General features: G+C 34.5%; 2 protein-coding genes across 7 annotated transcripts; both read left to right on the forward strand.

The window, feature by feature from the left end:
- Positions 1 to 611: 611 nt before the first annotated feature.
- Positions 612 to 16,126, forward strand: fip1l1b (FIP1 like 1b (S. cerevisiae)). Of its 6 annotated transcripts, none has more exons than XM_048197370.1 (17): positions 612 to 910; positions 1,802 to 1,859; positions 3,906 to 4,002; positions 6,424 to 6,530; positions 6,822 to 6,886; positions 7,007 to 7,114; positions 7,199 to 7,329; positions 8,289 to 8,404; positions 8,584 to 8,637; positions 10,293 to 10,392; positions 10,499 to 10,652; positions 12,200 to 12,226; positions 12,436 to 12,490; positions 13,186 to 13,244; positions 13,406 to 13,586; positions 14,745 to 14,891; positions 15,798 to 16,126. In XM_048197370.1, exons 1-17 carry the CDS (start codon positions 832 to 834, stop codon positions 15,934 to 15,936), a joined length of 1,677 nt encoding a protein of 558 aa, XP_048053327.1. In that variant the 5' UTR covers positions 612 to 831; the 3' UTR covers positions 15,937 to 16,126. The 6 variants fall into 6 exon arrangements, with proteins under 6 accessions (XP_048053327.1, XP_048053331.1, XP_048053326.1 ...); XM_048197374.1 differs by having other exon boundaries at positions 13,189 to 13,244; XM_048197369.1 differs by having other exon boundaries at positions 613 to 910; positions 15,795 to 16,126.
- Positions 16,127 to 17,432: 1,306 nt separating this feature from the next.
- Positions 17,433 to 25,770, forward strand: chic2 (cysteine-rich hydrophobic domain 2). Its single transcript, XM_048197376.1, is given in 7 exon segments — positions 17,433 to 17,780; positions 19,197 to 19,251; positions 20,542 to 20,697; positions 21,500 to 21,556; positions 21,640 to 21,657; positions 21,659 to 21,700; positions 24,309 to 25,770. Coding segments are annotated over 7 exon segments (513 nt in total). The 5' UTR covers positions 17,433 to 17,646; the 3' UTR covers positions 24,360 to 25,770.
- The last annotated feature ends 424 nt before the right edge of the window (positions 25,771 to 26,194 follow it).

The raw sequence follows: 26,194 nt of genomic DNA on the forward strand, positions 1-26,194 counted from the left end.
ATCAAAATGATTTGCTTGTTTTAGAAGTCTGTCAGGATTAACATGATGTTATGGTAGGTTAAAAAATTATACTATAGGCCTACTCCGGGAATGTAGAAGAGAACTAGGCTATTGCTTAGAGACATCTAGTGGCTAATGTGCACAATTAGCCTATATTAGACTGTTTTCGTTTACATTTAACATGTGTTTAAGGCTATATAAGATGCATAAATAATGTAACTTATATTCAAGAACTTTAATTTGAACAAAGTCCTGGGCCAAGCCTAATTTGATATCAACAATTCATAGCCTACTTGCTTCAGCTACTTATTTATTTATTCATTCATTATTGTTATTTTTATTATTATTATTATTAGTAGTAGTAGTAATAGTAGTAGTATCAATTCAAATCAGTCACCCTTTGTCTAGATTCCAGCTCAGAAACTCTGAGCATTCTGTTTTAAAATAGTAGCCCATTAAAGAAATACACATTTGTGCTGGAAATAAAATAATTCTACGCATTTAAGCGTAAGCAAAATAAGAAACATAACGTCTGTCAATTGTGTCCAAACAAACGTTTCACTGGTTCTTTGCTGGTAGTGTACTGAGAGACTTTTAATTTGTACAGTCATGAACCGGAACTGATGTCCTCAAGTCTGAAAGAACATCCTACAGAGGCTGTAGGAAGTGTGGATTGCTCCGTAAACATAATTCAATACGTTTGTTTTCTATATTCGTATGTGCGTTTGTGTTTTTCCCACCGAAATATTTGTGGGCCCGTTCGGGATTGGTGGGTTTTAATCTGACCTTGACTTCGGCTTCTGGAGCGCATTGTAGAGGCCAGAGAAGAAGATGTCTGCAGAGGAGGCGGATAAAACCACCACCACTGATGCGAGTGCAGGAGACGAGGAGGAGGAATGGCTGTACGGGGGTCAGTGAGCGCCAAATCTACTCTGAACTACTGTACTTTGCTATTGAACACTACGGCTCTTTAGAAGTGTGCTTACAAATGACATGTTGATTAATGTGGGGCCTTCATACTGCAGTGTAATGAGATACCTGTCACTTAACTAAATCATTTAAGTTTACCTCCGTGCTTACACATATTTTTCTTTAGGAGTGAATTGAAATGGAATCTGTTTATGAATTTCTTGAGGCAAATCTTTCCGGAGGGAGTTTAGGTAGATTGTGTTCAAGATTTTGCATTTCTAATCTGTTCAAGATTCGCTTTTTTATTCACATTGAGATCATATTCTTCTCTGCTTAATAAATATTAATATGTATATAGAATTTATCTATTATCTTATTAGATTCTCTTTGAGAATTCTATTTGAATCTATAGATTCTATATGGTGTTGCAGTCTTTAGTGATTTGAAGATATGGTAGAATCTGTTAAGCATTCTTGATTGTTTTGTTCTATTTATTGAATACTTTAAGAAATACAATATTAGGGGATTAAGAAAGAATTTAATAAAATATCGAACAGATTCTGTTGTAGAATGAATTTGAGAATCTGTTCAACAATACCTTTCGAATCTGTTAACACATTCTTGATTCTATTTTGTTCTATTTATTCGCCACTTTAGGAAATACGCTATTTCTCATTCTGAGGGGATGAGAGAGAATTTAATAAAATCTCAAATGTATTCTGTGTTGTAGTATGAATTTAAAAATCTGTTCAACAATACCTTTAAAATATGTTCATGATTCTGTAAGGTAAATATGAAATATTTATATTGGGAGCAGCTTAACTAATTTCTTATCGCTAGAAATTGGGTCCCATAATCAGTTTGTCACTCATGCATAATGTTTTTCTTACAGATGAAGGTGAAAGTAAAGAAACTGAAGAAGAAGAGGCCAAACTGACAGCAGCTATCAGGTGAGATATGACGTGCTGCTTACTGTTGGTGGTGTTTTCAATTTTTTTTAGATTTCACAGACCCTCAAATATGATGACCCTTGTGCGAGGGACCCAAATCCTAAAATGTTATTGTTTCTTGTATAAAGACCCAATTTATACTGTGAAAAATTCTTATTGATTCCTAATTTCAATTCTAATAAGGTAAAAAAAAAGGATATAATTCACATTTATTCTAAGTCTTATTGCAAAACATTTAATTGTAGCTGAATACCATGAACAGAAATCAACAGGCTAAAGAACACTTACACAAGGAACTTTTGCCTATGGTTTAAAAATACCATAGCAAAAACAACTAGCCTAACTAATATAAATCTCAAACATTATTAAAGACAAGTAAACACTCAGTAATTAAAAAAGAACAAAAAATAAAGAAATTAGCAGTCGCACAAATAAATACATCTGAACAAAGATATGATTAAAATAAACAGTGTTTTAAGATTTTCAGGTACAGAAACTGTAATCAAATGTAAAATAACACTGCACTTTATAAATAAATTATACATTACAAATATAGTTACAAAAGTTATTCAGACAAGAACAGCGAGTGAATTTTCTCTTTGTCTTTTGTTGTTTGATTAATGTTATTATAGAGAAGGCAGCAGGAATATTAGGCTACTGTCACTTTAAGAGCTGGACGGATCCAATATACTGTTATGCGTTTTCTTTTCCGTCCAAGTGCAAAAATACACCAGTGCTTCCCACAGGTTTGAAATATACTTGCGGTGGTAGCTGGGCGAAAAATCCTCCTATTACCCATGGCAAAAAATGGTCTACTACATGTGACAAACAAATAATGTGTGATTTTTAACAGTATTTTTATTTATTGAAATTAATTTTAATTACATAGCATATTACATTTAACTACATACTAATATTATGCATTATTATGCATTGTAAATTATGCAAAATTACAGCATTTAAATGGTTCACCTTTTCCTATGATCTCCTTGCTGTCATATAGTGTCTCAGTGAATAGGACACAGATTTTACTAGTAAAATTTATATAATGAATAATATATGTGTCAAATAATGTTCTTAGTCTTTTCTTCCTGTGGGGGAGACTACAATAATTTACTATGAATTAAATGGAAATCAAATTAAATACAATTTATTGTGTAACCAAAATACCAATAATGCCCAAAAGAAAAAATGTGAATGTGAATTTTAATTATAAACAAGCCTGAAATACACGGGACTCTTATTTTGAAATATCTGTACTATTGCAGGCTGATCCTTCAGATTCTTACAATCGTCTAAAACATTTTATATAAAGGCCATGAAGTAGACTTTTTAATAATTCATCAACTTGAGTTCATTAGCAATCGCTTGGCATAAATCTGCGCTTTTCATTGATTGAGAATCACTTTGAAGCAGTCTGAAGCACTGTTGCGCGAGCTTGTAGAATGCGCAACAGCGCCGCCTTGTGACTTTGTAAAATGCGCGCCCTCGGGAATGTCAGCGGGAGTAAGCAGTTCTGATGCATACATAACGAGCAGGTATGAAACGACTAGTTAATCGATCGTGAATGGTTTCATTATCTTGCGCGAATATAAAAGTATAAGAAAAGTATAAAGCAAAAATGTATCTTCAAATATACTTGGGCGGCTGTTATTATACGTGGGCGGCCCGCCCAAGTAAAGTCTATGTGTGGGAAGCACTGTACACTGAAGAGAACTCAGTTCAGCATCGCGCACTATACAGTATGAGAGGTGGCTTCCTGTGCGCACACTTTGGATGTGTGCACAGCACAGAAAACAGCGAGTCTTCTTTGCACTTAAATGGTTTAAAATTACATTAAAATTACTTTTTCTGTGCGCACTTGGATGTGTGATTTAAAATCACATTAAAATGTGCACACAGGAACTGATAAGCAGAATTGAAATCTGAATCACTGGAAATTTGGAACCGGTTCTCAATAATACCCATCCGTACTCCTCAAGTTAAATAAGGGGTTCACCTGCATTTGTTTTCTTCATTCTTGCGCTGATCTGTCTGTGTTTGCAGTGTGACCTCTGCTCCTCCTGTTACTGAGGAGGTCACCGCGACCACCACCACCACCACTACTACCACCACCACTACTGGAAATGGTGTGGCCAGTCAGGTAACAAACAATTATACTGTAAGCAACCTCGTTCAGTTTTGATGGAGTTGATTAAAAGGGATAGTTTACCAAAAAATTAAAATTCTGTTATCATTTACTCATGATGTTCCATACCTGTATGAGTTTCTTTCTTCTGTTAAATACAAGACTAATATATTTTGAAGAATATGTGTAACCAAACAGTCAATGGTAGCCATTGACTTCCATAGTAGGAAAAAAAATACTGTATAAGTCAATGGCTATTGTCAACTTTCTGGTTACTATCATTCTTCAAAATATATTCTTTTGTGTTCAACAGAAGAAAAAAAACTCATGCATGTTTGGAACAACATGAGTGTGAGTAAATGATGACAGAATTTTTATTTTTGGGTGAACTATCCCATTAAGGTCAGCTTATCGCTGATCACTGTTGAGCTTAAATAGATTTAAGGATTAAAAGTAAATATCAATATTACACTTGTACCTGTATCAATATTGGGGATGCACCGATACCATTTTTTTTAAGGATCGAGTACGAGTACTGATACTTTTTTTTTTATAGTACTCGCCGATACCGATGCCTATACAATTATTAATTTCTCTCTGTCTCTCTTTTTTTTAAATTTTTTTTTGGGTGATATTGCAGTTTTCCAAGCACAACACAGTGAGACTAATGAATGTAGGACAGCTTTTTTATTATTACTCTAATGAAAAAAGTAATAATTTTTATGTGCTTGTCACAAACTTAAAGAACAAAAATTTCACAGTGTCCAGTAAACTTCAAAGGGCATAATTAACAAAATATATAATTGTTGTTATATAAAAAATTTACCAAAAAATTACAAATACAACAAATACTATAGAGATACAAATTAAATAAACTTGTTTTTCAGATACAGTAGGTTTATTTACCATGTACACATTTATTTAACAGATTTTGTTGTTTTAACATTAATGACAAATATAGGCTACGGTCCCTTTAAGATCGAATCCATGGATACTGACACATATCCTGTTTTCACCCAAATGTTTACGTCCACTTAAGCCATAACCGACTGTATTTACATGAGATACTCCACACGATGGACATTTTGACAACTATGTGTGCATTTAACCATTCAGGCGCAAGGAGAACTTCTGGTCTGTGTCATTCAGAGCGATTCCGCCTATACCGCCTTCACTAATCGATAACGAATTGTGATTGAATGCATGCATTTCGCAATGTGTCGGTTGTCATCATTAATTTTGAAGTATTTCCACACCTCTGAAGCTGACATTGTTTCTGCTGCTGCCGCCGGTGTCTCTGTGCACTGAAAATTCTGTCAATTACGTCACGTGAGGTATTGGTCTTTGGTATCGGGGGTATTTTTATGAGCACGAGTACAAGTACATGAGCTTGATATCGGTATCGGTGCATCCCTAATCAATATTACACTGCAGTGTGTGTCAGTTTTGTGTGGTTAAAGCTGCAGCTCTGTGCATTTCACACCAAGAACAATAACTATAAAGACAACGACAACTATATTAGCGTCCACCCCACCACACAATATCGTTCTGATTATTTTTAGCTGTGGTGTGGTCTCTGGTGTTCTTTTTATTTTTTAGAATAATTTTTTTGAACTACATCTTTATTATCATTATACTTATCATCCTTGGTGTGAATGGGCCTTTATTTGGGTATTTTTTTTTTTTTTTTTTTATCTTTTCCCCCCTGTGTAATTAATTAAAGGTGCCCTAGAACTTCTTTTTAAAAGATGTAATATAAGTCTAAGGTGTCCTCTGAATGTGTACCCCATAGATTTTTTTTTAATTCATTTTTTAACTGCCTATTTTGGGGCATCATTAACTATAAATAGCGATGTCTCTCTTGTCTCCGTGAATACAGTAATAAAATTTAACCACATTTAACAGTACATTATCAACATGCTAACGAAACATTTAGAAAGACAATTCACAAATATCACTAAAAATATCATGATATCATGGATCATGTCAGTTATTATCGCTTCATCTGCCATTTTTCACTATTGTTCTTGTTTGCTTACCTAGTCTGATGATTCAGCTGTGCACATCCAGACGTTCTGCCCTTGTGTAATGCCTCGATCATGGGCTGGCATATGCAAATATTGGGGGCGTACAACCCGACTGTTACGTAACAGTTGGTGTTATGTTGAGATTCGCCTGTTCTTCAGAGGTCTTTTAAACAAATGAGATTTATATAAGGAAACAATGGAGTTTGAAACTCAGTGTATGTCTTTTCCATGTACTGAACTCTTGTTATTTAACTATGCCAAGATATATTCAATATTTAATTCTAGGGCACCTTTAATAATTGGCTAATTTTAGATTGACTTACACATCTGTAACATTTATATTGATTAGTTATGGTCAGTCATTACAGAGAAATAGAATAAAATAGAACACACTTTGTTCCTGTTTTAGGAAGAGGCACCTGGAGAAGATGAAGACAGTGAGAGCGATAGTGATGATGACGATGATGATGTCCGTGTCACCATTGGAGATATCAAAACAGGAGCGCCACAGTATACGTAAGCGTTCAGTTCTCGCATCCTGAAGATTGTAAGGTTCACGTTGATTTATTTTAGGCTTTTATGTATTTATTAAACACATTCATAGAGAGAATCACTTTATGACCTTTTTGGATCTATGTTTTGGTTACTTAGACTTTCAGTGGAGGACAGAAACCTCTCAGGTTTCATTAAAAATATCTTAATTTGTCTTTCAAAGATGAACCAAAGTATTATGTGTTTGGAACAACATGACATGAATGAAGACAGATTATGTAGTATGTTATGTGATTGTTATGTTTTATTGTGCAGGGCATATGGGGGAACTCCAGTGAACCTGAACATAAAGTCAGCTGGCAGCAGAGCATATGGAGCAGGTGAGTGATTCTATGTTTGTTGCAAACCTGAAACTTTAAATACATCAGTTTGCTTACAGATACCTTTTTATACAAAGCAACATTTGTGTGTTCTTGACATGGTTTGAGTGTATTCTGTAGGTTCTAAAGTGAAGGGCGTAGACCTCGAAGCTCCAGGCAACATCAATGGTGTTCCAGTCCTGGAAGTGGACATGGAGTCATTTGAGGAGAAACCATGGAGAAAGCCAGGTGTGTATTAACTTCTGAACAAGTTTAAAGTCCCTTTTTGTGGTTTTTGCATATGGTGTCTGCATAGTGTGTGTGTGTTTACAGGTGCGGACTTGTCTGACTATTTTAACTATGGTTTTAATGAGGACACGTGGAAAGCGTACTGTGAAAAGCAGAAGAGGTTACGCATGGGCCTTGACATTCTCAACATTGGATCCACCACAAGCAAGATCTCAGTAAGCATAATCAGCTGTTACTAGGAATGGAAATTGCAAAAAGTTGAACATTTCTGGTTCTGTTTCTACTATTCCAGGTCCTTTAATGATTTCTTAGCAATTTGTAATGTTTGGAAAACAATTATTTGCATTAATCACTCTCAGTTCATGTCAGAAAAAAAACTGTATTCTTCAGTTTTTGGACAAAATTAAAAAAGTTTCAACTTCATATCTGGTAACTTCTCTTCTCTTAAAATTGCTTTTTGAATTTATGGACATAATAAATCTCAGCTTTCATTTCATTTTAAACTGCATTTCATTGATCAAAAATACAGAAAAAACAGTAATATTGTGAAATATAAATAGCAATTTAAAACAACTGTTTTCTATTTGAATATATTTTAAAATGTAATTTATTCCTGTGATGGCAAAGCTGAATTTTCAGCATCATTACTCCAGTCTTCAGTGTCACAAGATCCTTCAGAAATCATTCTAATATGCTGATTTGCTGCTTAAGAAACATTTAGTGTCAATGTTGAAATCTGTTATGCTACTTAATATTTGTGGGGGTTTTTTTCAGGACTCTTTGATTAATAGAAATTTCAAAAGAACAGCATTTATTTGAAATAGAAATAATTTCTATACTGTCACTCTTGATCAATTTAATTCATCCTTGCTGAAAAAAGTATTATTTCTTTTATTAACTTTTGAACGACCGTGAATCTTTATGATTTTTAATGATTTTATACAATCTGCATTCAAATGTGTCCTGAAAAGAAAAAAAAAAAATATTAGAATTTTGATTAAGAACCGATTTTCAATTTCAAACACTAGCTGTTACATTCCAGTCTGATTATCTCATGGTTGTAGTAATTTAATTACTAATTAATAGTACTACTTGTAAAGTGTGTAGTTTGATAGATGCAGTTGTCAAAATAAACTTTTTTTTTTTTTTTACCTCTTTCTTTCCTTTCTTTCAGGTTCAGCAGGGTCGTACAGGTAACAGTGAGAAGGAGATCACAATACCAGCTCATGCATCTAAAGCAGACTTTTCCACTCCATCCAACCTATATAAAACAGGAATCAACCCAGCAAGGTAAACATATTCACACACACATTGACTAGTCGAAGTCATCATTTGTTTCAGAGTTTCCACACTCCAGTTTCAGAATCATGTTTGGGAATGCATGTACAGTGTTTGTCCCGCATCTGTCATGTGGGAGAGGGGACTAGTAACTCATTTTTGCCTGTCTCCCCTTACCCATGCCCTCATAGGATATCCCCTCCACAGTGGGCAGGGCCTGCCACTCAAGAAATGCCCTATTATACGTAAGTGGGAGGTGACATGGGAGTGGTTTGTCTTACAAGGCCTGAGTAGACATTTAAATATGAAATTAAATGGGCTTCATTTGTTTTTGCCTTTCTAATTTTTATTGCTGACTGCAGTTCATTTGTGTTGGTGATGTTTTAATCTACAAAGCACTATGAAAAAATGGCAAGATAAAATCTGCTGTTATGACAACGGACTCAGAAAACTGGACCGTTTTTTTTTCTTTTTCTGCAGAACTGTGTAGCCTTTATTGCAGTATTTTATGTGTGTGTTTTTACTTAGTTAGGCATGTCATTCTGGTAGGGTGGGCGGTATGACCAAAATTTTGTATTATGATGTTTTAATTTTTTTTATCACAGTATAATTATTTTTGCTGGTTTATATTTTAAACAGCCATGCTGTGAATTAAACAATATTGCAAGATTGTGCTGATATTTGGAATGAAGGTACAATTTGTGAGTGTGCTTTTATACAAAAGTTCAATGCACAAAAAGCTAATATTTGAGTAACTTACATTTTAGGGTACATTTACACGACACAGACGTTCTAAAAAAGGAAACGTTTTTCTTTTGCGTTTTTTCACGTACACACAACAATGTTGTCAAAAAAATCCCTGTTCACACGGATCTGCAAAAATGACTAAAAACGCTGTATTATTCATGCCAGGCCAGTAGTTGGCGATGTCACATTGTAAATACTTAACACGTAATACACATGCTCGTGATGTCACCGTTTTCACAAATTTGCATTTTTTTTAGTTTACATGGAGACAATAATGGTATCTTTTTCAATAGTTTGCATTTTCAGGCCCCCAAAAAGCCGTTCTTTTGTAAATGAATGGCTAAAACACATAAGTTTCCTGTTTTTAGTCTATTTTTGCTCCGTCTAAGAAAATGGTTAAAATAAAGCTAAAGCAAGAATTAAATATTTAATTTACTTTCTCTTTTGATTTGGAACATGATTTATGCAAACCAAACTATATGTAATAAATTCACAAGACAGTGGAGTTGCACAAACACACTAGTCCTTTAAATGAAACATGGTAAAACTAAGTTCTGATTGGATGAGCCACTTTCAAAGTTGTAGCAAAAATTACCATAATTCATTATAAATTAATGTTGCGGGTCACAACATTGCTTGCATTGGTTGTGTTAACTAAACCCGTTTAAAAATAGTTAATTGAAATAAAGCTGAAATAAAATAAAATACTAATATTAGATGGAAAAAGTACTAAAATTACAAAACTAAAAATTAAAAAAACTAGAAATTAAAATTAAAGCTAAAAATAAATATTTAAATTCAAATTATTTTTTATTTAAAAAATATTACAAGCACTTAAGAAAACAATTAAATTAAAATGAACCCTGAAAATATAAAAATAAAAACAAATTCATAATATTGATAAATAATATAATGGTATATAAAAAAACTAAAATAACATTGATTGTCTGGCAGATTTAACCAGCTAAACTTGTGTGGTACTCATCCTGCACTGTATTTCTGAAATGACAAAGCCGTTTTCAATGCACAAATATATATACATCTAGGTATATATAGTCATATCGCCCTGCCCTCCTCTGAGGTGTGTTATGTATGCATCTGGATAATGCACGTACAACCTAAAGCTGTATGTGTATGTATGTTTTTGTTGCAGGAAGACGCCCGGGACCATTGATGTGATTGGAGGACAGACTGCCACCATTAGCAGGGTGGAAGGACGACGTCGCCACAATCTGGAGGGGAATAACATCCAGGTTACACACATGACATGCTCTCACGCTCTCCTCAGTCTCCACACTGTAAAACTAAAATGCCGGCAACATATCTGGGAACTGAATCATGTGACTTTAACACTCGTAGGTGATCTCGGAACATCCCAGCTCTGAGGCCGAGCCTGCAGTGGCTAAGATGCCACCACCTTTCTTTCCTCCAGGACCATTGCCACCAAACATCCCCCCTCCTCCATTCCTCCCTCCTCCTGTCAGTCAGGCTCCACCTCTAATCCCGCCTCCACGTAAGTCTTGACAACTAAGAAATTTATTTTTATTTAATTTATTTGTGTATTATTTTTATTTTAAATCTATAGGAAAAATGTATGAATGGATCACTTTGATATTGTGGTTTCTAGGGCTGTCGATTTAACATGTTAATTAGATTAATTAATTACGGTGAAATAACGCGTTAAAATTATTAACGCACTTGCCCTGCCCCAGACCTCTGTAGGTCATCTGCCATTTCATACAGTTGATTGATGACAAATATGATGCAGGGCAACAACTGCCTGATGAAGCCTATAGAATTTAGTTAGAATGTCTCTAAAATTCAAAATATGCAACAAAAAAATGCCCGTTTTGAGTTGTTTCATATGTACATCATATGATATAGTTAAACTATATCACACTGGCAAGGAGTGTAATATCACGTGAGTGCTGTTTTTCTGCCAATGAAAATATGAAGACGAAACAGAACTGTTTGTCTTTGACTCAGAGCAACACACAGTGGCATTTCATTTCTGCATTGTTGGACTTGAGCGGCGCTGCACAGACCGATCAGTAAATGACATCAAAGTACTGCGAGAGCGATTCAAAAGAATACGGAGCCCCAGTCTGTGCAGTGCTGCTTCAAGACAAACAAGCCTAATGATTCAATGGACCATTCATAAAGAGAAACATTTACTTCACTCCTGAATGAATCAGCCGTTTGAACGAATCGAATGAATGAATGAATGACTCAATGACTTAATCATTAAGACTAGGGCTGTCAAACGATTAATCGCAATTAATCGCATACAAAATAAAAGTTTGAGTTTGCATAATATATGTGTGAGTACTGTGTGTAATTAATATGCATATATAAATACACACAAGTTAATGTATATATTTAAGAGAAATATGTTATTTATGTACAAAATATTTGTATTTATATATAATATAAATTATATAAAAATATAAATAAATACATATACTTGTAAATATTTCTCAAATATGTGTTTGTATTTATATGTACATAATAATTACACAGTACACCCACATATATTAGACAAACTTAAACTTTTAGTTTGTATGCGATTAATCGCGATTAATCGTTTGACAGCCCTAATTAAGACATTTACAGCCACCTACAGGCAGTTTTAGTTTCTTATTTATAGTATAATTTCATAAAAAAAAAATTCATATTTCGATAGTTAGAGAAAACAAACATTAAAGGTATAGTTCACCCAAAAATTAAAATTCAGTCATTTATTCAGTCATTTACCCTCATGGTCCAAAAGAGTATGTGTAATAAATTCTGTGTTGAATCAAATAAAATCTTTTCCTGCTGAAGTTACTTTTTGTAATGTCTATTTGATGCCTTACACAATAATGACTTTAACTTATCTTTTGGGAATAATTTCTCAGCCAAATTTGATGTGCGATTAATTAGATTAATCAATCTCCATAGTGGTTTCTCATAGCATTTGTAACTTTTCTGCCACGTTTTTATGTATTTGTCATTGTCTATGTGGATATGGAAGGATTTATTAAATCTTTTTTTTTTTTTTTTTTTTTTTTTTTTAAACAGGGATGCCTATCACTGTTCCTCCTCCCAGTAAGTTAATCCTTCTTTGAATGTTCGAGTGTGCAATAACAAAACAAACATAGCAAATGTAACTCAATAAAAACCTCTAAAATGTTTTCAAAGCACCTGAATACTGAAATTGCAAACTTTATGACTGATTGTGTTTTAAAACTCTTAATTATTCCTGTGTTTTCACTATGATTGTGTTGGTCACTGTCTAAATCTTGTTTCTGTTGTAGATTTCCCTCCTCCCACAGGAGGACCTCCTCCTTCACTGATACCTACTATGGACAAGTAGGTGTTGCTTCTGTACAATTCTAGTACTTCTGTTAACATTTAGTTTGTGAACTTGGGCAAGTCAGCCAGTCAACATTGTGGAATATGCTGTTCTTTTCTTCATATTGATCCAAGAATCCTGAAAAATATATCATGGTTTCCACTAAAATAACTGTTTTTAACATTGATGATAAGAAGAAATGTTTCTTAGGCAGCAAATCGGCATATTAGAATGATTTCTGAAGGATCTTGTGACACTGATGTCTTGAGTAATGATGCTGAAAATTCAGCTTTGCATCACAGAAATAAATTACATTTTAAAATGTATTAAAATGGTTATTATATTATTAATAATATTTTACTATGCTATTGTTTTTACAGTATTTACTACTGTTTTTACTGTATTTCAGCCTTGCTGCACTTCTTTAAACTTCTTTGTCATAAAAAAATCTTACTGACCCCAAACCATGACCTGAATGGTAGTGTAGATAATTTTGATTGAAAACTGTTTTGACTAAATTTCTGTATACGTCATGTTTATTTTTGTGTAACTTTTATCCTTGGGTAATTCTGTTAGTGAGTATTCAGATTTACATACTTGCAGTTTTTGAAACATCACTTTCATTTGAAACATCATTTTCTGTTACCATTTAAAATGTTACACTTAACTTGCACTTTAACACTTCCTTAATTGCCTGTGTGTTCTTTTTTAGCAGTGGGCACCCAGGAGGATATGACGGGCGTCCTGTTGCTCCATACCCTTTTCCTACAGGTATATGTGGTACTATCTCCCAAGTCTATTATATTCACCTGAAAAACTCATTTAATTTAGATCTCGGTACAGGTCACAAGTACTTAAATATATTCCAGGCTTTATTAACCTCAATTAAGAATCATGCGCATTGGGGTTTGTTCCTGTGGTTCTGTTTTCAGGTGGGTTTCCTCCACCCATGCAAGGAGCTGTTAGCCCCTGGCCCGGTTTGATGGACAACTCAAAGCAGTGGGACTACTACCCTCGGCGAGAAAAAGAGAGGGAAAAAGAAAGAGAAAGGGACAGGCAGAGGGAACGGGGCCATGAGAGAGACCACAGTCCCTCCTCTGTGGCTTATAACAGGTGAAAGATGATGTCAACCCACCCATTTACTACACAGATGTACTCTGTTTTTCAGTTTGAAAGTGTGAAATTGTCATTAAACTGACAAATTTAGATTTTACATTAAATTCTTAAAGGTGCAAAGGAATGGAAAATTGAATTTACCTTGGCATAGTTGAATAACAAGAGTTTAGTACAGTGAGTCTCAAACTCCATTGTTTCCTCCTTTATATAAATCTAATTTGTTTAAAAGACCTCAGAAGAACAGGCGAATCTCAACATAACACCGACTGTTACGTAACAGTCAGGATCATTAATATGTACGCCCCCAATATTTGCATATGCCAGCCCATGTTCAAGGCATTAGACAAGGGCAGCCAGTATTAATGTCTGGATGTGCACAGCTGAATCAACAGACTAGGTAAGCAAGCAAGGACAATAGCGAAAAATGGCAGATGGAGCGATAATAACTGACATGATCCATGATTACATGATATTTTTAGTGATATTTGTGAATTGTCTTTCTAAATGTTTCGTTAGCATGTTGCTAATGTACTGTTAAATGTGGTTAAAGTTACCATCGTTTATTACTGTATTCATAGAGACAGGAGCCGTCGCTATTTTCATTTTTAAACACTTGCATTCTGTATAATTCATAAACACAACTTCATTCTTTATAAATCTCTCCAACAGTGTGTAATGTTAGCTTTAGCCACTATCAAACTCATTCAGAATCAAATGTAAACATCCAAATAAATACTATACTCGCATGATCTGATGTATGCATGCAGCATGCATGACGAACACTTTGTAAAGATCCATTTTGAGGGTTATATTAGCTGTGTGAACTTTGTTTATGCTGTTAAAGGCAAGCGCGAGCTCCGGGGGCGGGGAGCGCGCGATTTAAAGGGGCCGCAGCCTGAATCGGTGCATTTCTAATTATGCCCCAAAATAGGCAGTTAAAAAAAATTATTTAAAAAAAAACTATGGGGTATTTTGAGCTGAAACTTCACAGACACATTCAGGGGACACCTTAGACTTATATTACATCTTGTAAAAAAAGTTCAATATTATTCCAAAGGAAAGAATTGACTTTAACCCTCTCAATGTTTGGCCTAGTTTCTTTGATTCTTTTTTTTTTTTTTACATTTTCATTGATTTAAACTTGGTCTTTTTCAGTGATGAAGAACGGTATCGTTCTTACCGTGACTATGGAGACAGAGGGTATGAGAGGCATCGGGAGCGAGCGAGCCGTGAGAAGGAGGAGCGTCACAGAGAGAGGAGACACAGAGAGAAAGAGGAGGGGAGGCACAAGTCATCACGGAGGTATCATATCAGGGTTGGAAATTAATAGAGGCTTGGGGGGTAAAAAAATGCCACCAAAATTAACAAAAATGCCCCCCAAATTTGAGATATAGGAGTTAAAATGCCCCCGTAAGAGTTCTTGTTTTTAATATTTGTAACATATAATGCTGTTAAGCCATTTCACATGAGAAAGACTGGTATTTTCTCGAATATCAGCATTGATTGCAAATATTATATTGATTTTATAAAACAGTTCAATAAACAATAAAATTAATATTAAGTAATTTACATTTAGAGACAACATTGTGTATTTTAGCTCTATTGCGCCAACAAAAATAGTTCCAAACAAAGCCATGGCACACAGTGGTGTTTCGTTACTGAATGAATCCACATTTTTGAATGAATTGGGTGAGTCAATGATTCAATGATCCATTCATAAAGACAGTCGCTTGATTAGTTTGTGACTGAATCGGCCATGTTGAATGAATCAGTGATTCAGTGAATAAAGGAGCGACAGTGACTTTAGTTTCAAATTTAAAAGCATCATTTAATTTTTTACATAATTTCATTTCATATTTAAAAACGTAATAAAATCTCATTATTTATGCCGTTGTAATTGCAATGTAAATACATTCATGTCACTTCTGAGCAGCATTAAACAGTCTGTCAATATATCTAAATGACACATCAGTGCAGTGCAAAGATGGATTTTGTTTGGTAACAACCATATAGTGTCTTTTTATAGTGTCTGAATTTAAGATATGTATAAAGTTAAGAATATGACATAAAAGCTGATGCATACATTTAATAAAATTGCCCTTATACGGTAAAAAAAATTCCCCTGGAAATCACCTACTCTACTCACAGAATGCTCTGCATTTCTTTAAGATCCTCTTTCTTTTCTTTGCCCCTCTTCTGTCACAGCAGTAGCAGACGGAGACATGACAGCGAGGAGGGTGACAGTCACCGGCGCCACAAGCACAAGAAGTCCAAGAGGAGCAAAGAGGGCAAGGAGCCCAGCGAGGAGCATTCTGTTGACCAGGAGAACCAGGAGGCCATGGAGTAACTCCTGTCTGTCTTCCTCGCTCTCCTTCCTTCTTATCAGAGTGCTGGTTGTCAACCAAATCATGCTAAATGATACTATAATCCAGTTTACCTTCCTTTTGTTTTCATGTTTCCTTTTTTTGTTGTTTTTTTCCAGTGCAGTTGTACCATGTAGATGTTGATTTGTTGGATTAAAAAAGAGCATTTGGTAATATTTGTTGTCTTTTTTTATATATATATTGTGACTACAGCAAATGGCATTAAACTTTCATAGTTAATCAGGGTATCCAACTTAATTTATCAATTAAGATGAACTTTTATTATTTCAGAGATTTTTAAGCTTTTTGAACACTGTATACACTATTGTAGATTATCTCTTATGCTCCAAAGGCTGCATTTATTTGATCAAAAATACAGTAAAAACAGTCAAATATATTTGAATTTAAAATGACTATTTCCTATTTTATATGTAATTTATTCCTGTGATGACAAAGCTGAATTGTCAGCATCATTACTCCAATCTTCAGTGTCACATGATCCTTCAGAAATCATACACTGAATTGGTGCTCAAGAAACATTTCTTGTTATCCATGTTGAAAACAGTTGTGCTGCTTAACATTTTTGTGGAAACTGATACATTTGTTTTTAAAATTAATTGATAAATATGTTAAAAAGTACAGCATTTACTTGTCTTTACTGTCACTTTTGATCAATCTAATGCATTATTGCTGAATAATAGTGTTTATTTCTTTAAAAAAAAGAAAAAAAGAATCGTACTTACCCCAAACTTTTGAACGGTGCATTATCCCAGGTGAAAAAAAAAAAAAATACTATAGTTATTTATAGTAAATACTATAGTGTTTTTAAACCATACTATAGTAAATTGTAGTATACTGTATATATTAATCTCATTACAACACTTAATGAATGCTACAGCATACTGTATATTAACTATAGTGAACTGATAAACTAATAAATACTGTAGTATAGTTTTTAATGCAGTAAACTAGTGTGTAGTATAATATACCTTATAGATTAAAGAAAATTTAGTACAGTATTGGGTAACGTAATTTGTTTATATTACTATAGTTATATTACAGCAACTATAGAATTACCACAACCAATTAATTCAAGCACTTTACAATAGTATGGTTCATGTACGTAAACAACAATTGCGTATCAAATTTGCAAGCACTAGGACACTGGGCATTATTTATTCTTTAATTAAACAACGTAGCAGATTATTTTATATTAACTTGCTGTATATGTGTGTTTTCTGTGTCTTGTGATGTGCCTCTGAAAATATCAAATGCAATCTACGAGAGAAAATTTTTAATCACGTTTTTAAATGTTATCCTTTCAACGTGCTAGTTAGAATATGAAGGAAGTGAGAAGTTATAGGTGTTTTATTCGAGATAATAAAGCAAATGATTGTGCTAGTCATAAAGAATGAAGTCACACCCAGATTATTATATTATTTATACACCCATTTATTCTGACATGAGAACGCCCCAAGCAGTGAGAATGTGATTTACATACTCTCGCGATGCATCCCGAGATCAACCCAGACGAGATTTTCGGCGGATGTTGATGTTTTGATCCGGAATTCTGTACCTTCGTTTCACACCAAGGCCGTAAGATCTACGTTGTTGCCAATATTTGAGTAACGTGCGCGAAACGCTGTCTTTCTCGGCGCTTCTCTCGGGAAGCATAGAGGCCGAGGCGGAGGGCGATGATGGAGGACTTTGATGAGATTTACGAGGAGGAGGAAGAGGAAGAGGAGGACGAGGACAGGGCCGCGGAGGAGCAGCTGCTCAAATACGCTCCGGACCCGGTGGTAGTGCGCGGATCCGGACACGTCACTGTGTAAGACTCCCGGCAGCTCTCTGGATCTATTCATATGTAGAATATTAATCTACACTGATCAAACCAATACCATCAGGAGCTCAGTGCTCATTTACAGACACACGAGAAGAATCATTACAACTGCTCAAGACAAATAGTAGTGTTCATGACAAGTCTCAAAACAGTTTAACAACCTAAAATATTTTGAGTGTTCGGATGCGCATGCAGTTCCCCTAAATGCTAAGAAGGCAGCTTACTGAGTTTTGTCTGGGGGGCTTATATATTGCAGGTTTAAAGGGATAGTTCACCCCAAAAATGAAAGCCATGTGATCATTTTCTCACCCTTTTATTGTTCTAAACCTTTTCTTTCTGACAGCCTCACTCATTATATACATCTTTTTTTCCCCATGCTATGAAAGTGAATGGTGACTGAGGCTGTCAATTATTTTGTGTTCCTTAGAAAAAGTAAGTTTTAGAGGTTTGAAATAACACAAGAGTGAGTATAACCATAAAACCGTTTATACCCCAAATTTGGCCTTCTACATGTGAGGGACCCTTAAAAGGCTTTTGTGTGAAAGGTTTTTATAAAGACCCAGTTTATGCTGTGAATCTAAAATGGCTAATGTATTGTTTGGGACTTTTTTTTGTTTCTGTTAAGTGACATTATTACATTTCTACACATTATAGTACTGTACTGTAGGATTTATGTATATATTTATCACATACTTGTTTATATATTGGTAACACTTTATTTTAAGGTGACATAGTTACACATTACTACATGTACTTGTTATAGTAATAACAGTAAGTGATGCATAATTACAAGTAACTAACCCTAAACCAAACCCCAACCATAACTATAAAGTAAGTACATGTAGTTAATTAATATTAATAATGTAACCTATATATTATATATTTTCTATTTATTTAAAATTTAATTTGATTCACTTTAATCTTTTTTTTTAATTATTTGTACAATAATCTTAAGTTTTTTATCAAATATTGAAATGAAAAATCTTATATAATGTTTGTCATAGTTATGCAAGTTGATTATTAATTGTTGTTTTTACTATTACTGTGCTAATTATGTTTATTTATTTATTTTAATTGTTGTTCATACCATGAAAATAGCCATAGATGCTGATATGGCTATAAAAATAAACTATAAAAAAAAAAAAAAAAAAAAAAAAAAAAAATTGAATTATTTGTACATGTACACACCGTTTTTCTCTAAACTTTCAAGTTTCAACCGACCCATTAGCACTTCCATGCGGACCCCAGTTTGAAAACCCCTGATTTAGTAAAATTATACTACATAGATAGACTATTACAAAAATATAGAAAATTACAGTAAATATACTTGTGCCTTTGTGGACATTCAAGTTTGAGAAACTGAAGTCACAAGATTTTAAATAGTATTTTCTTTCTTTCCTATAGGTTTGGACTGAGCAATAAATTTGAGTCTGAGTTTCCCTCAGCCCTTACGGGAAAGGTAAGTGTTATTTCAGTAGGGGTGGGAGTCACAGGGTAGTTCACGATACAATACACGATACATGGTTCACGATACCGATAACTATGAAAACAAAATGCCCATGAAAAGGTTAAGTGCAGGTTTTCTTTCTTTATTCAAGTCCAAACTGTTAGAAAACAGCACAAAATGTTTTTTAGTCTGTAAATTAAATGTAACATTTGAAGTAAATTAAACATTTTTAATGAGATTTAGGGTGATGGTGTTGCAAGTGACTGCATGTTTGTGGTATAACCTTTGCACTAGGGCTGCACAACGATTAATCGCGATTAATTGTTTGCAAAATAAAAGTCTGTGTTTACGTAATATATGTGCGTGTTCTGTGTATAATAATTATGTATATATATAAATACATGCACATACATGTATATATTTAAGAAAAAAATTATATTTATTTATAAAATATTTAATTTATATGTAATATAAAATATATATAAATATGTATATTTATTTATACATGTATATATTTCTTAAATTTATGTGCATGTATTTATATATACATAATTATTATACACAGAACACACACATATATTACGTAAACACAGACTTTTATTTTGCAAATGATTAATCCCGATTAATCGTTGTGCAGCCCTACTTTGCACATTACTTTTACCAGGCAGTTCTTGCATATTGCGTACTTTTTGTCGATTTTGTTTGTCCCATCAGTGGTATAAAAGCTGAAATTGGTCCAGATGTGGTTGGGCATCTATTATTTTACTCAAACTGCTGTCCGCCATCCCGATAAAAATCTTTTTCTAAGGCTAGTTAACTTCTGTTTACGTTTCCCTCGTTCATGTGTTGAGCGCCACCTCGAGGTGCCGTGAAGTAGCAATGCTGGGAGCAGGGAAATCTATTTAGAGCGCCTTATTTTATTAATTAAAATTTTGATATTTGGCGCCACCGCATCGATTCTTGTATCACATGGAGAAGGACAACAACATATTGCCCTATCGAAATTTTGTCCCACCCCTTTACTTCAGTAGCTTTTTCCATCTCAAGGATCTACAATTAAATGTAAAATTATACATTTCTAATCCCAGTGAGAAGTAAATAATAATAATAATAATAATAATAATAATAATAATAATGATAATAATAGTTCACCCCCATATTTTTTTGTCGAGCACAAATGAGATGTTTAGAAGAATGTTCAAGCTGCTCTTTTCCATGTAAGTAGTTGTTAAGCTTGTGTTGCCACACAATTTGAGGTCTGACATAGGTTTTTAGTTACCTGCTTCATTTGTTCACTTACAGGTCGCACCGGAGGAGTTCAAAGCCAGCATAAACCGCGTGAACAGCTGTCTGAGGAAGGCTCTCCCGGTGAATGTGCGCTGGCTGCTGTGCGGCTGTCTGTGCTGTTGCTGTACTCTGGGCTTTAGTCTGTGGCCCGTCATCTGTCTTAGCAAGAGGGTGAGTTTGTTCAGAGTCACCTCAAGGAATGTTCCTGGTTTAAAAGAAGCTTAGCTTGATCGAAAGCATTTGTGGTATGCTGTCACTTAACACGGATCATGAGTTAAACCCGTTCCTCAGTTTGTAAAATTGCAATCAGGTTTACAGAAATTAATCTACAGTGGAAATCTATGGGTTAGGAATGTGGTGTCATTTTTCACATTCAGTATTGACAATTTTGCAGCTAACTAGTTAACAAAGATAAAAAACTGCAACAAATGTATTGCTCACTGTTAGTTAATGCAGTAACTAATGGAAGCTTTACATCTCTGCTTTTAAACACCCAGAATTCATTGCCCCATATACTTCCTTGATTTATTTTTTTTTATTTACAAAGTGAGTAGACGGGGTCAGTAAGATTTTTTTTTTTTAAAAAGAAATTTAAAATAAAAATATTCTATTTCAAATAAATGCTGTTCTTTTGAACTTTCCATTCATCAAAGAATCCTGGAAAAATGTATCACTGTTTTCACAAAAAATATTAAGCAGCACAACTGTTTTCAACATTAATGATAAAACTACATTTTAATTAAGCAGCAAATCAGCTTATTAGAATGTTTTCTGAAGGATCATGTGACACTGAAAACTTAAGTAATGATGCTGAAAATTCAGCTTTGACATCACAGGAATAAATTAAAATTTAAAATGTTAAAACAAGAGAATTTATATTAAATACTAATAATATTATAACAATATGTACATTATAGGACATAAATAACAGGCTCTCTTGTCGTGTGCTGAATAGTGTCTTTTTTACCAACAGACACGCAGATCCATAGAGAAGCTGTTGGAGTGGGAAAACAGCAGATTGTATCACAAGGTACGTAGAAGGTCGTGTGCTTGTTTACAGTTTGTATTTTCCTGTCAGGTGCTAATTTTACTACGTGTCCTCTGTTCATTTAGCTGTGTTTGCATTGGAGGACTCAGCAAAAGGAAGTGTGAAACCAACAACATGATGGAATATGTAAGCTAACTACAAACATACACCTAAAACTATATGAGCTGTTGCAAATAGATTAAATGATTACACTTTACAATAAGGTTCATTAGTTATAACTACATTAGTTAACATGAACTAATAATGAACTGCACTTCTACAGCGTTCATTAATCTTTTAATGTTAATTTCAACATTTACTAATACATTATTAAAATCAAGAGTTGTATTTGTTAACATTAGTTAAAGGAGTAGTCCACTTTTAAATACACTTTTCCTGATAAATTTACTCACCCCCATGTCATCCAAGATGTTCATGCCTATTCAACTTATGGAAAAAAACGAAACTGGCGCCGCGTTCGTTCCGTAAGTAGAATAGGGAAGGGCAGGACATTCAGCGTAAGCGTTATGAAGAATGCGGAAGCGGAAAGTACGTTCAAAAAAATATTTTGTTATAAAGCATAAACGGTTGTATTTTTTTCGAAAATGACCGATCGTTTCGCTAGATAATACCCTTATTACTCATCTGGTATCGTTTAAAGCCCTTGAAGCTGCACTGAAACTGTAATATGGACCTTTAATCTGTTGGTAGCCATTGAAATACACTATGGAGAAAAATCCTGGAATGTTTTCATCAAAAACCTTAATTTCTTTTCGACTGACGAAAGAAAGACATGAAAATCTTGGATGACATGGGGGTGAGTAAATTTATCAGGAAAAGTGTATTTAAAAGTGGACTTATCCTTTAATGCACTGTGATCTAACATGAACAAACAATGAATTGCTGTATTTTTATTAACTAACGTTAACAAAGATTAACAAATGCAGTAACAAATGTATTGCTCATGGTTAGTTTATATTAGTTAATACATTAACTCCTTAACTGCCACCCCCTTTTTGAGCATAGATGTGAAAATGCACTATGCAAACTTTAATCATTGTAATTCAAGAATCCTTTAAAATATCGACGTTTGTCTTGTTTTAAAGAAGACACTCAGATTGTTGCTGAAGTGAAAGCAAAAAATGAAAGTATGAAAAAGTTATAGAAGTTTAAATTTACTGTAAATCGTACTGTACTAAAAAGTTATTTAATTTTTTTTTTACTCTAAAATTGACATAAAATCAAAGCCATATGTCTAACCAATTTGTGTTCCAAATTTGAAGTTGGTATCACAAAAATGAAGTTCCCATGAGATTTTGTTTAGGCATTGTACCAAAAAAAGCCACCGGGTGTCACCCACATTCCATTTATATTTTTTGATGCATTCTCCTGTAACAAATTAATTGATTTGTCCAAATATCACAAAACAGGCACCAAATATGGAAGCTTTTCGACGATATGTGTTTTGTCAGGATTAGATACGTTTTGACTATAAAGTAGTAAAAATAAATTTTGTAATATGAAACATGACAGTGGCCACTAGGGGGAGGAGCCCACTTAAAGTTCACCCAAAAATGAAAATTATGTCATTAATGACTCACCCTCGTTCCAAACCCATAAGACCTCCGTTCACCTTCGGAACACAGTTTAAGATATTTTAGATTTAGTCCGAGACCTTTCAGTCCCTCCATTGTAAATGTATGTACGGTATACTGTCCATGTCCAGAAAGGTAATAAAAACATCATCAAAGTAGTCCATGTGACATCAGTGGGTTAGTTAGAATTTTTTGAAGCATCTAAAATACATTTTGGTCCAAAAATAACAAAAACTATGACTTTATTCAGCATTGTATTCTCTTCCAGAATCCGTCGCCGTGGTTGTTTTTGGCAATTAGGACATCCGCGACATGCACACTTACGCATCATTTTAAAAAATATAGCAATACCAAAATACAAACAATGTAGAATAGCTTGAATACAGTGTGCGTCTCCGTCAGACTGTAAACGAAGCTCGGGCGCACCAGATAACACGTCAGCAGCATCTTACATCAGCAGCGTCTTAAATCAGCAGCGTCACTGCGGAGCAGAAGGGGGCTGTAATGCACCAATAAGCTGGATGCCAACCGCCGTAAAACAGGAAAGAAGAACAAGAAGAAACGGAGTCGTGAACGCGGATTGACAACAGACCTGGAAGAGAATACAATGCTGAATCAAGTCGTAGTTTTTGTTATTTTTGGACCAAAATGTATTTTCGATTGCTTCGAAAAATTCTAACTGACCCTCTGATGTCACATGGACTACTTTGATGATGTTTTTATTACCTTTCTGGACATGGACAGTATACCGTACATACATTTTCAATGGAGGGACAGAAAGCTCTCGGACTAAATCTAAAATATCTTAAACTGTGTTCCGAAGATGAACGGAGGTCTTACGGGTTTGGAACGACATGAGGGTGAGTCATTAATGACATCATTTTCATTTTTGGGTGAACTAACCCTTTAAAGTTCCATTTAACTCCAATTTCAAATCAATTTCAAATTTCGCTTTCAATTGATACTTAATTTATGATGATTACTGAAATATATGATGCGAAATAAAGGCAATAAATAAAAACAGCGTCAAGCGTCCCGCTAGCGGGACAATGACAGAATGTCAACAAATGAAACTTATTGTAAAGTGTTACTGAATAAATCTTATTTCCAAAAAGTGAAATGTGTAAATTCACCTCCAATTCTCTCCATCCTATTTAAAGGTCATCCAAATAGAGTTTCTACCCAAGATTCCCATCTTCCGGCCGGATTAGCAGTGACGGGCCAGAGCTCATCCCTGCGGCGTGGTCTTCCCGAGGTGCCTTTCTCCGGTACTGTCACGGTTTTCTCATGTGGCCTCGTCCCTTTTCCCTCCACACTCTTGAGCAAGAGACTCGCCTCACGTCCGAGAGCCACTCACAGCACTCCTCACCGAGAAAGCACTGTTTACAACCCACATACACACAAACTGAGGCACACGTTTGTGCCGATCTGGTTTCGCGAGTGCATGAATACACACAGAGGGACCTTTACTGTCACATGACTACACAGAGCCTGCGAGGAGGCCACGGAAAGTAGCTCCAAACTGGAACGTCTACTACACCTTAATCACATCACACAGTCTGCACACTAGCTAAGCGACTTCCTGTTGCCGACAACCATCACTGTGGAACGAACCAGTGAAGAATGGCTTGAGGAATTGGCAACTGTAGAATTAAACTTTTCCTGTTAATTAAAAAAACATGGATGGTAGGAACGATTAATACGGATTTTCAGTTGGCTGAAAGCCTAATGGACACGGTCAATGCACAATACATAGTTCTACATCTCTCCTTATCACAAATTATCATCTATATACAAAGACAATCAAACACTGACTGTGCCACGCACCATATAGACTCTGACGGGACTTTTGAGTCTAGTGGAAGTCACAGACCTGATGCGGTCCAGGTGCACCAATGGGTAGTGACGCAGCACAGATAAGATTTGTTTTGCTGTTCTTTTCTTTTGAGTATTTTATTATTATTTTTTTTTAATCCTTGTTTACTTGCTCGGTTTAAAAAGACGAGCAGCAAATGTTTGTCTCTTCATTTGTGTGTGGAGCTGATTGTTTCTGTCTTTCCCTGAGATATTTTGTTTGACATTTTGTTCACAAGTGAGACAAATCAAAACATTTATAGGTTTGTTGGGTCATTGAAAAAGTTAAACAATTCATTCTAACAAATTATTGGGAGTCAAACAAAATAAAAATACCTGATTTTAAAATATGAACCCACAAATATTGGAGTTTCTCCAGGACAGAAAAAACATTATTTCTACATTTTTTTTAAATTTAATATTTTTCACTTAGTTTGTTTTTTCATCTTTGTTTCAATCCTGGGTCAGGTGTGAAGACTAAGTCCTATGCAGGCCTTTTTTCTTAGTGAACTATATTTGTGTAAATGTATCCAATTGTAGGTTAATAAAACAGTTATGTCCCAATACTCAGTAAGACAACTGGTCCTATTAGGTCTCAAAACCTGAAATTTATGAAGTGTGTGTGTGTGTGTGAATACTGAAATTACAATGCCCTATCTCTTGTCTGATGTCATTCCAAATCCCAGGGACATCGTCTTTATTTTTCAAAAATTATTTCAGTGTATTTATGTACAATGTGTGTACAGAAATAAAATATGCCCAACTTGATTTTTGTTTCTTATGAATTGATGCCTATATTTTGATGCCTATATACTGAATTCAAAAGTCAAATTAACAAACTTAAATTACCTAACTAAACAATTATTGTGGATCAGTCTTCCCATTGGGGCATTTATGAATCTCAAGAATTAAACTATGACATGTAACTCATCCCTGCACCAAATGTGCTCCTGAACTGAATGATTCCTCCAACTGTCATGAAATGAGCGAAAAAAATCAGGGATTCATGCCATAGTATTGTAGATGGCCTCTATCATGTAACGCTAAAAACTCTCCCAAAATACGGTCGCTTTTTGTATTCTTCATTTGTAAGTCATTTTGGATTAAAGCGTCTGATAAATCAATAAACATAAACGTAAATACCATTGCTTTAGTTTTTGAGTGGGAAAACATTCTTCAGAGCATGTAAAAA

The sequence above is a fragment of the Megalobrama amblycephala genome, linkage group LG7, assembly GCF_018812025.1.
Source record: "Megalobrama amblycephala isolate DHTTF-2021 linkage group LG7, ASM1881202v1, whole genome shotgun sequence".
Taxonomy (NCBI): Eukaryota; Metazoa; Chordata; class Actinopteri; order Cypriniformes; family Xenocyprididae; genus Megalobrama; species Megalobrama amblycephala.